Source organism: Cajanus cajan, chromosome 7, assembly GCF_000230855.2.
Source record: "Cajanus cajan strain Asha chromosome 7, NIPB_CcT2T_4, whole genome shotgun sequence".
Taxonomy (NCBI): Eukaryota; Viridiplantae; Streptophyta; class Magnoliopsida; order Fabales; family Fabaceae; genus Cajanus; species Cajanus cajan.
The window spans coordinates 29903990-29918262 of record NC_138523.1 but is presented as its reverse complement, the minus strand read 5'-3'; the positions used below and the strand labels follow the sequence as shown (position 1 = coordinate 29918262).

The 14273-nt window shown below is 43.6% G+C and overlaps 1 protein-coding gene across 1 annotated transcript; it reads left to right on the top strand.

Annotated features, from left to right (window-relative positions):
* The first annotated feature begins 10434 nt into the window (after positions 1 to 10434).
* On the top strand, positions 10435 to 13449 carry LOC145949511 (uncharacterized). The gene is made up of 2 exons (XM_083059501.1): positions 10435 to 10684; positions 12110 to 13449. Exon 2 carries the CDS (start codon positions 12161 to 12163, stop codon positions 13400 to 13402), a length of 1242 nt encoding a protein of 413 aa, XP_082915627.1. The 5' UTR covers positions 10435 to 10684; positions 12110 to 12160; the 3' UTR covers positions 13403 to 13449.
* The last annotated feature ends 824 nt before the right edge of the window (positions 13450 to 14273 follow it).

Below are 14273 nucleotides of genomic sequence, written 5' to 3'. Positions count from 1 at the left end.
TTCGTGTCTACACCCCAAGGAAACAGAAATTCCTCAATGGGCACCAACTATGCAAAGGAAAGTTGGGACACAAGAACCTATGAGTAACTGCACATCCCCTAGACGGATCCCTGCGTTATCCAGCCCTTAGTGGCACAAAAATCAAAAACAATCGTCAAAGCAGCATCGTGGACTGTGGAGACAAAATCAAAATCAACATCCAGAACCCCCAGTGGATAATAGCCTACACAGAGGCTACAAAATCAGAAAATCAAAGAGAGACACCCGAATAAAGATAACCGGGATACTCCACAACGTCAAAGGACGTCAGCTAAACATAAGGCATCGCTCAACTTAGAGAGAGAGCATCTGTGTCTACACCCCAAGGAGTCAGAAATTCCCCATGGGTACCAACAATGCAATGCAAGTTGGGGCACAGGAACCTATGAATGACTGCACATCCCCTAGACGGATCCCTGCGTTATCCAGCCCTCAGTGGCACAAAATCAGAAAAATGTCGAAGCAGCATAGTGGACTGTGGAGACAAAAAATCATCTCAGATCCCTGGAGAGGGTAAACTCGCATTGCCGAAGTGATCAGAAGACACGGACGCAGACCCTGGAGAGGGCAAACTCAGTTGCCTAGGTCGTCAGAGACAATTAAAGAAAGTCTGGAGAGACGGTACTCAAACAAAGTCTGGAGAGACGGTACTCAAACAAGGTCTGGAGAGACGGTACTCAAACAAAGTCTGCAGAGACGGTACTCAAACAAAGTCTGGAGGGACAGTACTCAAACAAGGTCTGGAGAGACGGTACTCAAACAAGGTCTGGAGAGACGGTACTCAAACAAGGTCTGGAGAGACGGTACTCAAACAAAGTCTGGAGAGACGGTACTCAAACAAAGTCTGGAGAGACGGTACTCAAACAAGGTCTGGAGAGACGGTACTCAAACAAAGTCTGGAGAGACGGTACTCAAACAAAGTCTGGAGAGACGGTACTCAAACAAGGTCTGGAGAGACGGTACTCAAACAAGGTCTGGAGAGACGGTACTCAAACAAGGTCTGGAGAGACGGTACTCAAACAAGGTCTGGAGAGACGGTACTCAAACAAGGTCTGGAGAGACGGTACTCAAACAAGGTCTGGAGAGACGGTACTCAAACAAAGTCTGGAGAGACGGTACTCAAAGAAAGTCTGGAGAGACGGTACTCAATCAAAGTCTGGAGAGACGGTACTCAAAGTCTGGAGAGACGATACTCAAAGTCTGGAGAGACAGTACTCAAGGTCTGGAGAGACAGTACTCAACCATCAGCGTCGTCAGAGGCACGTTGGTGTTCAACTTCCGGCTCGGGCGTCGAGTGAGGTTGACCCTGGAGAGGGTAAACTTAGCTACCGAGGTTGTCAGAAGCGCCGAGGTATGCAACAACCTGGAGAGGCTACTCAACAATTTTCCACCGGAAGACGCTACAAGTCAGAAGGTTGGCACATCACCCGGACAATTGGGTCAACTCCTTTACTTGTCAGCCGGTACACCAAAAGGCCGTCCGACTAAGTAAAGGGGGGGCAGCTGTAGACCCCTAAAATTGTCCGGGTCGGAAATAAAGCTTGAAGACTCTCGAAGACTGAAGGAAGATCAGCCAGAAGGACTTCCAGAAGGCCCAAGGAGGGTTCTCTATAGGTTTAGAGGTCTTAGGATAGCTAAAATAAGAAAAGTGGGAGGAATGAAGCCCAATACGGCCTCCCAGAGGTTCAGTACGGCCGTATTGAACATTTTGAACTTCAATACGGCCGCACTGAACTCAATACGGCCGTATTGAAGTTTCTGGACTTCAATACGGCTGCATTGAATTCAATACGGCTGCACTGAACTTCAATACGGCCGCACTGAACTTCAATACGGCTGTATTGAGGTTTTTTGAACTTCAATACGGCCGTATTGAATTCAATACGGCCGTATTAGTTCAAAATTTCAATGTTGACCGTATTGACCCTCATAAACCGTATTGAGCCTCTTCCCTATAAATATGTGTAGACCCCTAAAATTGTCCGGGTCGGAAATAAAGCTTGAAGACTCTCGAAGACTGAAGGAAGATCAGCCAGAAGGACTCCTGGAAGGCCCTAGGAGGGTTCTCTGTAGGTCTAGAGGTCTTAGAATAGCTCAAAATAAGGGAGTGGAGGGAATGAAGCCCAATACGGCCGTACTGAACTTAATACGGCCGTATTGAAGCTTCAATACGGCCGCAGTGAACTCAATACGGCGTATTGAAGTTTCTGAAACTTCAATACGGCCGTACTGAAATCAATACGGCCGTATTGAAGCTTCAATACAGCCGTATTGAACTCAATACGGCCGTATTGAAATTTCTGAATTTCAATACGGCCGTATTGAACTCAATACGGCCGTATTGAAGTTCAAAAATTTCAATACGGCCGTATTGCTTCTGTAGGCCGTATTGCGCCTATTCCCTATAAATATGACGTCAATTGGACGTCATTCCACACTTTCACACTCAGTTTTGACTCCCTCCTTGAGTATTCTGGGGTTTTTGAGCAGTGTTCTGCCCTAGAAATCTCTCTGGGAGTCGATCCGACGAAGTTCTGGAATTCCGAGCACTTAGCTTGGAGATTCGAACCTAGTCGAAAGGAAATCCTCCGGATTTCCATAGTCAAAAGTTTTTAGGAAGGAGCGAGCGAGCTTGTAGAGCGAGGGAACGCCAAAAAGCTTCCCAGTTTTACTCAATATATAAAAGCACGCTTCAAGAGGTTTCTTCTTAAATCCTTCCTTTTACTGCTTTCTGTGTGCATATTTAAACTATCATCATGTAGATAGTTAATTTATAATCGCGTATAATAAATAGGGGTAATTTAGTAATTTTACGCTATTATTTTAGAAATAATCTGTCATAGGGAACCCGAAAGGGGCGCTGTGGGGTGCTAACACCTTCCCCACGCGTAACCGACTCCCTTACCCAACTCTGGTTGTAATGGCCAAAGTTGATTTATAAAATCAATTGCCTTATCCCTTTTTCCAATGTTTTGAGTAAAACATTGGTGGCGACTCCACGAACCCCTCCTTTTTACGAAAACCACTAATCCATGGAGGGTCCCGCTTGGGATTAATATGGATTAGTGAGACTTTAAATAAAATTGCTCGTTTGACAAGGTCTCAGTTTGAGAATACGTCATTCTAGCAATCCATATTTTTAAACAAATAAACGAGTCCAACCATCCTTCGCGAATGCCGAAAGCCCGTTTCGGGCCGGTGGCGACAGATGGCGACTCCACTAGGGAAGCCTCGAGAGTCAGTCCCATTTAGTGACAGATTATTTTTAACAAATAATAGTTAAAATTACTTCATTACCCCTTGCTTGTGTGATAACATGCTTTATATATTTGGCTTTAAAATAACTGTTGTTTGTTTAAATTTCCGCAAATTGTTTGAAATAAATTGCACACAAACCTTTGCACACAACAGTTCCCTCTATACCCGGGGGCATGAGTGGTAATCCATAGGGAGTGGATGTTAGTACGGCCGGTTGATGGGTTTATAGGAGCCTATGAGACCGTTGTCGGAAAAACATCACTCAAGGTGATAATCATGAACTCGAGTCCGACAGTGCGTTGGAACTTTCCATCGACTTACGACGAGAGGAATTGGGTCCCTATAATGGGGGCACCTTGGGGGCCTTTGACCAAGTGAGAACAGTTAGATCCTCCTTGAATATGCACTTTTCTGCAGGAGACCCCTACCTCGTGATTCGCTCGTGACTGTTCGTGGATGAGTGAATTGTTTGTGTAAATGCTTATGTGCAATTGTTTGTGCATTAATAAATAACCTCGTGATAAGGTCTAAGAACAATCCCCATGCATGAAAATACCATGACATGAGAGGAAAAATCATGTGTGAAAATATAATAAAAGTAAGGAGCATAGGCATCATTATCAATAATACCTCATGCATCCTCATCATCATTTATAGGTTCACTAATACCCTCTCGATGTGAGTGAAAGAGACCCGTGACTATTGAGATTCTCCGTTGTGGAGAGATAATAGCCTAGGGAGGGTGATAAACTTTCATCTTAAAAAGGCAGCGCCTCAAAGATGAAAGATTATCAAGCTCACATCAAGAGTGTATTCATATCATAAATAAGCTAATTAGAATAAACATTCATTTTAGAAAGTGGCTGGTCACCTCTCTGTCCTCACACGCGCAAAGAAAATCAAGAAAATGGAAGCGCTAGAGGAACAAAACAAGAAGCTCACGACCGAGCTTTCACAGCTCAAAGAGCAGATGGCGCAAATGATGGAACTCATGCGTCATCACAACATCCATGGATCTCATCACAGTGATCATGGGTCCCATCATGAGGGAGAGGAGGAGGAGCATGAAGAAGATCCTCCACATGCCATACCTCTTGGGGCTGGAATTATGATCAAAGAGCCCGAGGTTTCAAAAGAACAATTCCACGCCCTAGAGGATCGGTTGAGGGCTATGGAGGGGCATGACTTCGATATTAAAGATGCCGCCGACATGTGTTTAGTGAGGGATATTCAATTCCCTCCCAAATTTAAAGTGCCAGATTTCCCGAGATACGTGGGATCGACTTGCCCCAAGAGTCATCTCACCATGTACTGCCGAAAGATGGCTGCATATGCCACAAACGAAAAGCTCTTGATCCACTGCTTCCAAGAGAGCTTGGCTGATACCGCGCTCAACTGGTATATGCAGCTAGATGGAAATCAAGTATGTACATGGAGGCAGTTGGCCGACGCCTTTCTCAAGCGCTACAAATACAACATCGACCTAACACCCGATAGGTCAGATCTTCAAGCCTTGAGCAAGAATAATGATGAATCTTTCAAGGCGTACGCCCAACGTTGGAGGGAGTTGGCGGCACAGATAGAACCCCCGCTGTCAAATAAGGAGATGGTGTCCATATTCATCAACTCGTTGACTGGTCCCTATTACGATAAAATGATAGGGAACACAACGACACTCTTCTCGGACATCATCACTATTGGGGAGAGAGTGGAACAAGGATTGAAAAGTGGGAAGCTATCTAAGCCTTCCCAATCATTCGAGGCTAAGAAGACCTTCAGGAAGAAGAATGAGGGAGGAGTCAATGCTATAACCATATCCTCGGCTTCTTCCACTTCGAAGTCAGGAAGATCGCAATTCATCCCTGTGAAGAAGTTTGATAAACTTCCGACCACTTATAGCGATCTCCTTCCGAAGCTAGTAGAAGCCAAACTTCTAGCTCATGTTCCACCAAGGAAGATCGACCCACCATACCCCGATTGGTACAAGCCACAAGACAAATGTTTATACCATTCGGGGGCACCAGGGCATTCAACAGAGAGATGCCTAGCTCTCAAATACAAGGTCCAAAACCTTATTGATGCTGGGTGGGTCACCTTCGATTCGACAGCGCCCGACGTGAGCAAGAATCCTCTACCAAAGCAGGAGTAGAGAATGGCAAGCCACAATAGGACCCCTTCATATTTTTCTTTTCTTTTAAGGGACTCATGATCAGTACCCGAGATCATGAGAACCTTTTCATGTAAATAAGGGTTTTACAGTTTTTTAAAATATCAATAAAGAGGCATTTTTCACATTACTCTCTTTTTTTTGTTCTTTTCTCTCTTTCCTCATTAACATTAATAATTCTAAACCTAAACAGAACCAATAAAATAATTATGTCTGTAATTGTTCGCTCTGACCGGGATCCGAAGGTGAAAGGGTTGAGTTGGACAGTGATGAGGAAACCACTTCTCCGGATCTGCAAAGATTGCTAGATCAAGAAGCTCGTCAAGAGAAATTGGAGACTATAAATTTGGGGCATGGCCGAGAGATAAAAGAGGTCAACATTGGGACCCATATCAGTGATGAAATAAGGACACATGCTTCCACTATGATTATAATAAAATCATTCTTTCTCATTGCTTCTTTTCTTGCTTATAATAAAATTCTAAACCACATTTTTTTTAACCCTGTTTGAATAAACATGAATGAGGTTAAAATCATCTTAATAATAATAAACCCACATCATTTTTATGTGGAAGTGTGTGTGTCAACTTGGAGCACCTTTTCTTGGCCTCAATAAGTGCCATCATGGATAAAGAAATCCTAAAGATAAAAAGACCCGCTAGGAATCCCACAAAAGGGTGACCTAGGCAAAAGTTAGGGTTACAAAATAAAAGCAAAAGACCCGCTAGGAATCCCACAAAAGGGTGACCTAGGCAAAAGTTAGGGTTACAAAATAATGAACAAAAACAAAAGCCCGCTAAAACTCCACAAATGGATGTTTTAGGCAAAAGTTAGGGCAAAAGAAAAACAAAATAAATCCATGATGGTACCATCAATTGAATTCAACAAGGGGCTCAAGAAAAGCTATCCAAGTTGTCAAAGCACAATCATTAATAACAAAGATGTGCTTAACTTCATAAAGTGTTTAATCGAACAAGCCTAAACACATAAGCCTACCTTGGCCATCCATTCTTACAAAAACCATTTTTGAAAAATAATCCCCTCTAAAACACAAACTCTTGAAAAATATACCCTTTCCTTCTTTTCTCTCTTGTCCCAAAAGATTTTAGAATAATCTAGTGGAAGCATGGAGAAATAAATCATCACTGATAATGGATCTAATCTGAACAACAAAATGGTGGAAGAACTGTGCCAAGAATTCAAGATCCAACACCACAACTCTTCCCCATATCGGCCAAAGATGAATGGGGCAGTCGAGGCAACCAATAAGAACATCAAAAAATAGTGCAAAAGACGGTTGTCTCATTTAAAGACTAACACGAGATGTTACCCTTCGCTCCTCATGGCTATAGGACTTCAGTACGCCCATTTACAGGAGCTACTCCATTCTCACTCGTTTATAGGGTGGAGGCAGTTCTACCCATCGAAGTCGAGATATTCTATCTAAGGGTAATCATGGAAACAAAACTTTCCGAGGCAGAATGGGTTCAAAGCCAATATGACCAGTTGAACCCTATCAAAAAGAAACGGCTGAACGCCATATGCCATGGTCAAGCCTATCAGAGGAAGATCAAAAAGGCTTTTGACAAGAAAGTCCACCCTCGAGTCTACCATGAGGGAGAGTTGGTAATGAAGAAATTACTACCAACTCAAAAGGACAAAATCGGAAAGTATGCCCCAAATCACGGAGGACCATACGTGGGAAAACGAGCCTTCTCAGGAGGAGCATTGATCCTCACAAACACGAATGGAGAATAACTTCGATACCCAGTCAACACTGACGTGGTAAAGAAGTACTATGCTTGAAGACGTTGCTTGCATAGGCCCGCTAGGATGAAAACCCAAAAAGGGCATCCTAGGCAAAAGTTAGGGCAAAATAAAAAGCCTGCCAGTACAAGGGTACTAGGCAAAACAAAGGCAAATTTACCCCGTTAGGATACGTCCTAAGCAAAAGTTAGGGACAAAAGAATAAGATATAAAAACAAAGCAAGCAACGATCACTTGAACCGAAAACCGAAAGGCGGTTCAAGTGATAATCTTCTAGAAGCAAGCGTCTTGTAGTATCTACACTCCTGGCTCAGGCCGAAGCAATTAAGGGAACGTAAAGAGCAACAATTACAGATATAATTGTTAAGCCCAATGTAAATAGCCTACCTTGGCCAGCCATTCTTCAGAAATTTCCTTCTGTATATCTTTCTGTAAAAAAACACTTGTGAATATCAATAAAAATATCCATTTGTTTCTTTTCTTTCTTGACCATGTGATTATGCCTCTGAATTGGTTTTTCATAAAAATTGTACGAAATTCCATTAATAATCGGTCAATAAAAGAAAATTGGAGGGGTTCCTGTAAAATCCATAATCTCCTGCATAAAGGCTCACAAAAATACTCCCTCGCGTCAATGACAGAAAGTCCTCCAAGAAGAAGAGGATAGGGAGAGCCACTCACTTTTCTAAATAAATGAACAAAAATAAAAAATTGTATTGCATTTGTGCATCACACACACATTAGTTGCACATTCAAAGACCTTATCATGAGGCAACCGCATAAAATAGAAAAATAGAAAATTGCTTGTGTATGACAGCAGCAAGCAAAATACAAAGATTCAGAAAATCAACAGCATCATACAGAATAACTGAGCCTGGAGAGGCTTGCCGAAAGAATACTCTCAAAATAACTGAGCCTGGAGAGGCTCGCCGAAATAATACTCACAGAATAATTGAGCCTGGAGAGGCTTGCCGAAACAATACTCCCACAGAATAATTGAGCCTGGAGAGGCTTGCCGAAATAATACTCCTACAAAATAACTGAGCCTGGAGAGGCTTGCCGAAATAATACTCTCTCATAAATTTAATTTCTTTAGCACTTTTAATTTCTGTACAGCAAAAGCCAAAAACATAAAAAAGGCAAAATACAGAAAAAGCCAAATCAGAAGAAAAGGCAAAATACAGAAAAAGCCGAAAATAAAAAAGGCAAGGATATAGAAAATCCAACAAACAATTTGTACCAAATAACTAAGCCTGGAGAGGCTTACCAAAATAATACTCCACATCCTCCACAGTATGCAGAATAACTGAGCCTGGAGAGGCTCGCAGAAATAATACTCCCCAGAGGGAACCTCAGCTCAAGCTCACGGAAAAATCCCCAGCGAGAGCTATCAAAGCAAAATCGACGCAATCCCCAATGGAAGTGCGATCATCCAAACAGTATATACAAGTCAAAGGACTTAACACTTCCTCAGTGGAAGATAGCTCTCCGACTCAAAGCACTGAGCGAGGCTAAGCCTGTAGAGGCTTCCTAAATAATACTCTGGGATACAATAAGATCCCCAAATCCCCAATCGCCTACTCAAGAGGCATCCCTGCAAAAAGGAGAAGAAAATCAAAAATATCAATAAGTATTCCCCAAGTGGAATCCGGCTCTTAGCCAAACATCGAACGTCAAGCCGATACGCCTAACAGAAGAGGCTAATCAAAATCAACGACGAAATCCCCCAGCGGATAACAGCCTACACAGAGGCAACAAAATCCAAAAATTAAAAAGAGTTACCCGAATAAGGATAAACCGGGATACTCCACCAACGTCAAAGGACGTCAGCCAAACATAAGGCATCGCTCAACTCAGAGAGAAAGAGCATCTGTGTCTACACCCCAAGGAGTCAAAAATTCCCATGGGTACCAACTAAGCAATGCAAGTTGGGACACAAGAACCTATGAATGACTGCACATCCCCTAGACGGATCCCTGCATTATCCAGCCCTCAGCGGCACAAAATCAGAAAAACAAACCGTCGAAGCAGCATTGTGGACTGTGGAGACAAACTATACTCAACTACCTCATTTTGAGAGGCAAAGTCTGGAGAGACAATACTCAAACGAGGTCTGGAGAGACAATACTCAAACAAGGTCTGGAGAGACGGTACTCAAACAAGGTCTGGAGAGACGGTACTCAAACAAAGTCTGGAGAGACAGTACTCAAACAAGGTCTGGAGAGACAATACTCAAACAAGGTCTGGAGAGACAATACTCAAACAAGGTCTGGAGAGACGGTACTCAAACAAGGTCTGGAGAGACGGTACTCAAACAAGGTCTGGAGAGACAATACTCAAACAAGGTCTGGAGAGACAATACTCAAACAAGGTCTGGAGAGACGGTACTCAAACAAAGTCTGGAGAGACGGTACTCAAACAAGGTCTGGAGAGACGGTACTCAAGGTCTGGAGAGACAGTACTCAAGGTCTGGAGAGACGGTACTCAAGGTCTGGAGAGACAGTACTCAAGGTCTGGAGAGACAGTACTCAAGGTCTGGAGAGACAATACTCAAGGTCTGGAGAGACAATACTCAGCCATCAGCGTCGTCAAAGGCACGTTGGTGTTAAACTTAGCTACCGAGGTTGTCAGAAGCGCCGAGGTATGCAATAACCTGGAGAGGCTACTCAACAATTTTCCCACCTGAAGACACTACAAGTCGGAAGGATGGCACATCACCCGGACAATTGGGTCAACTCCTTTACTTGTCAGCCGGTACACCAAAAGACCGTTTGACTAAGTAAAGGGGGGGGTGTAGACCCCTAAAATTGTCCGGGTCGGAAATAAAGCTTGAAGACTCTCGAAGACTGAAGAAGGATCAGCCAGAAGGACTTCCAGAAGGCCCAAGGAGGGTTCTCTATAGGTCTAAGAGGTCTTAGGATAGCTAAAAATAGAAAATAGGAGGAATTGGGACCAATACGGGCTGCTTGGGGACCAGTACGGCCTGTATTGAAGTTTTGAACTTCAATACGGCCGTACTGGACTCAATACGGCCGTATTGAAGATTTGTGAACTTCAATACGGCCGTATTGAGTTCAATACGGCCGTATTGAAGAACAAATTCTCAATACGGGCCGTATTGACCCCAGCGCCCGTATTGCTCCTATTTCCTATAAATATGGCGTCATTTGACGTCAATACACACTTTTCAACCATTTCTTGACTCTCTTATTGAGTGTTCTGGGGTTTTTGAGCAGTGCTCTGCCTTAGGAACCTCTCTGGGAGTCAGGACCGGTTAAATCCTCGAGTTCTGAGCGCTTTGCTTGAGTCTCGGATTTAACCGAAGGGGAAATCTTTTTGATTCCCTTAGTCAAAAATTTTCTTCGAGGAGAGTGTCGAGCGAGCTTGTAGAGGGAAGGAGCGCCGCAAAGCCTCCTAGCATTTATTGAGATTTATAAAAGCACGCTCCAAGAGGTTTTCTTTAATTCCCTCCTTTTACTGCTTTCTGTGTGTTTAATTTAAGCATCATGTAGATATTTAAGATAATAATCGTTCATAAATAAAAGGGGTAATTTAGTAATTTTGTGCTATTATTTGTAAAATAATCCGTCATAGGGAACCCGTTAGGGGCGCTGTGGGGTGCTAACACCTTCCTCACGCGTAACCGACTCCCTTACCCGACTCTGGTTATAATGGCCGAAGTCGATTTTTGAAATCGATTGCCTTAACTTCTTTTTCCAATGTTTTGAGTAAAACATTGGTGGCGACTCCACGAACCCTCCCTTTTTACAAAAACCACTAATCCATGGAGGGTCCCGCTTGGGATTAAATTGGATTGGTGAGACTCTTTCAATAATAAATTGGATAAGATCGACGAGGTCTCAGTTTGAGAACAAGTCGTTCTAACAATCCAATACATTTTCAAACAAAAAATAAAAAGAGAGCTCGACCGTCTTCGCGACCGCCGAGGCCCGTTTGGGCCGGTGGCGACAGATGGCGACTCCACTGGGGAAGCCTTGAGAGTCAGTCCCATTTAGTGATGGATTATTTTCAAAATAATAGTCTAAAATTACTTCACTACCCCTCACTTGTATGATAACATGATTTATTATATGGCTTTAATAACTGTTGTTTGTTTAATTTCCGCAATTGTTTGAAATACAAACTGTACACAAACCTTTGCACACAACAGTTCCCTCTATACCCGGGGGCATGAGTGATAATCCATAGGGAGTGGATGTTAGTACGGCCGGTTGATGGGTTTATAGGAGCCTATGAGACCGTTGTCGGAAAAACATCACTCAAGGTGATAACCATGAACTCAAGTCCGACAGTGCGTTGGAACTTTCCATCGGCTTACGACGAGAGGAATTGGGTCCCTATAATGGGGGCACCTTGGGGGCCTCAGACCGGTGAGAACAGTTAGAACCACCTTGAATATGCACTTTTCTGCAGGATACCCCTACCTCGTGATTCGCTCGTGACTGTTCGTGGATGAGTGAATTGTTTGTGTATAGGTTTATGTGACATTGTTTGTGCATTAATAAACCTCATGATAAGGTCTAAAGAATAATCCCCATGCATGGAAAATATCATGACATGAGAGAAAAAACCATGTGTGAGAATATAATAAAAGCAAGGAGCATGTACATCATTGTTAATAAGATCTCATGCATCCTCATCAGTCATTCATTTTAGGATCACCAATACCCTCTCGATGTGAGCAAAAGAGACCCATGACTATTGAGATTCTCCGTTATGGAGAGGTCATAGGCTAAGGAGGGTGATAAACCTTCATCTTAAAAAGGCAGCGCCTTAAAGATGGAGGGTTATCAAGCTCACTTCAAGGGTGTATTCATACCATGAATAAACTAATTAGCTTAAAAACATTCATTTTAGAAAGTGGCTGGTCATCTCTCTGTCCTCACACGTGCGCAGAAGATCAAGAAGATGGAAGCTCTGGAGGAGCAAAACAAGAAGCTCACAACCGAGCTTTCACAGCTTAAGGAGCAAATGGCGCAAATGATGGAACTCATGCGTCATCACAACGTCCATGGATCACACCACGGTGACCATGGGTCCCATCATGAGGGAGAGGAGGAAGAGTATGAAAAAGATCCTCCAAACGCTGTACCTCTTGGGGCTGGAATTATAATAAAAGAGCCCGAGGTTTCAAAGGAACAATTCCATGCCCTCGAGGATCGGCTAAGGGCTATGGAGGGGCATGATTTTGATATCAAGGACGCCGCCGACATGTGCTTGGTGAGGGACATTCAATTCCCTCCCAAATTCAAGGTGCCAGATTTTCCAAAGTACGTGGGATCGACTTGCCCTAAAAGTCATCTCACCATGTACTGTCGCAAGATGGCCGCATATGCCACAAATGAAAAGCTCTTGATTCATTGTTTCCAAGAGAGCTTAGCTGATACCGCGCTCAACTGGTATATGCAACTAGATGGAAATCTAGTACATACATGGAGACAGTTGGCCGACGCCTTTCTCAAGCGCTATAAATACAACATCGACCTAACACCCGATAGGTCCGATCTTCAAGCCTTGAGCAAAACAAATGATGAATCCTTCAAGGCGTACGCCCAACGATGGAGGGAGTTGGCGGCACAGATAGAGCCCCCGCTGTCAGATAAGGAGACGGTGTCCTTATTCATCAACTCGTTGACCGGTCCCTATTACGACAAAATGATAGGGAACACGACAACACTCTTCTCGGACATCATCACCATTGGAGAAAGGGTGGAACAAGGGCTCAAAAGTGGGAAGTTAGCTAAGCCTTCCCAATCATACGAAGCTAAGAAGACCTTCGGGAAGAAGAAAGAAGGAGGAGTCAATGCCATAACCATCTCTTCGTCTTCTTCCACTTCGAAGTCAGGAAGATCGCAGTCTACCCCTGTGAGGAAGCTTGATAAACTTCCGACCACATATAGCGACCTCCTGCCGAAGCTAGTAGAAGCCAAACTTCTAGCTTATGTTCCACCAAGGAAAATGGACCCACCCTACCCCGAGTGGTACAAACCTCAAGATACATGCTTATACCACTCGGGAGGACCAGGACATACAACGGAGAACTGCAGAGCTCTCAAACATAAGGTCCAAGACCTTATTGATGCTGGGTGGGTCACCTTTGATTCGACAGCGCCCGACGTGAGCAAGAATCCTTTGCCCAAGCAGGAGTAGAGAGAAGGGCAAGCCACGATAGGACCCCTCCATGTTTTTCTTTTCTTTTAGGGACTCATGATCAGTACCCGAGACCATGAGAACCCTTTTATGTAAATAAGGGTCTTGTACATTTTTACACATATCAATAAAAGGCATTTTTCACACATTACTCTCTCATTTTGTTCTTTTCTCTCTCTCTCATTAACATTAATAAATTCTAAACCTAAAACAGAACCAATAAATAATTATGTCTGTGATTGTTCGCTCCAATCGGGATCCGAAAGCTGAGGATGAATGGGTTGGGTCGGACAGTGATGAGGAGACCATCTCTCCGGATCTGCAAAGACTGCTAGACCAAGAAGCTCGTCTACTCCAACCGTATCAAGAAGAATTGGAGACTATAAATTTGGGGCAGGGTCAAGAGTTGCAAGAGGTCAACATTGGGACCCATATCAGTGATGAAATAAAAGCACAATTGGTCCAATTATTAAGGGAATACAAAGATGTATTTGCGTGGTCATACCGTGATATGCCCGGTTTGGACTCCAAAATCGTCGAGCACAAGTTGCCATTGAAAGAAGGGTATCGACCCGTTAAGCAAAAGCTTCGACGAATCAAGCCCGAATGGTCTTTAAAGATCAAGGAGGAGGTGGAAAAACAATTAGACGCGGGATTCTTGGTCGTATCCCAATATCCCGAATGGCTGGCTAACATTGTGCCAGTTATCAAAAAGAATGGAAAGGTTAGAGTGTGTGTTGACTACAGGGATCTAAATCGTGCCAGTCCAAAGGACGATTTTCCCTTGCCACATATTGATACACTCGTGGACCACACAGCCACAAACACACTCTATTCCTTTATGGATGGATACTCGGGGTATAACCAAATC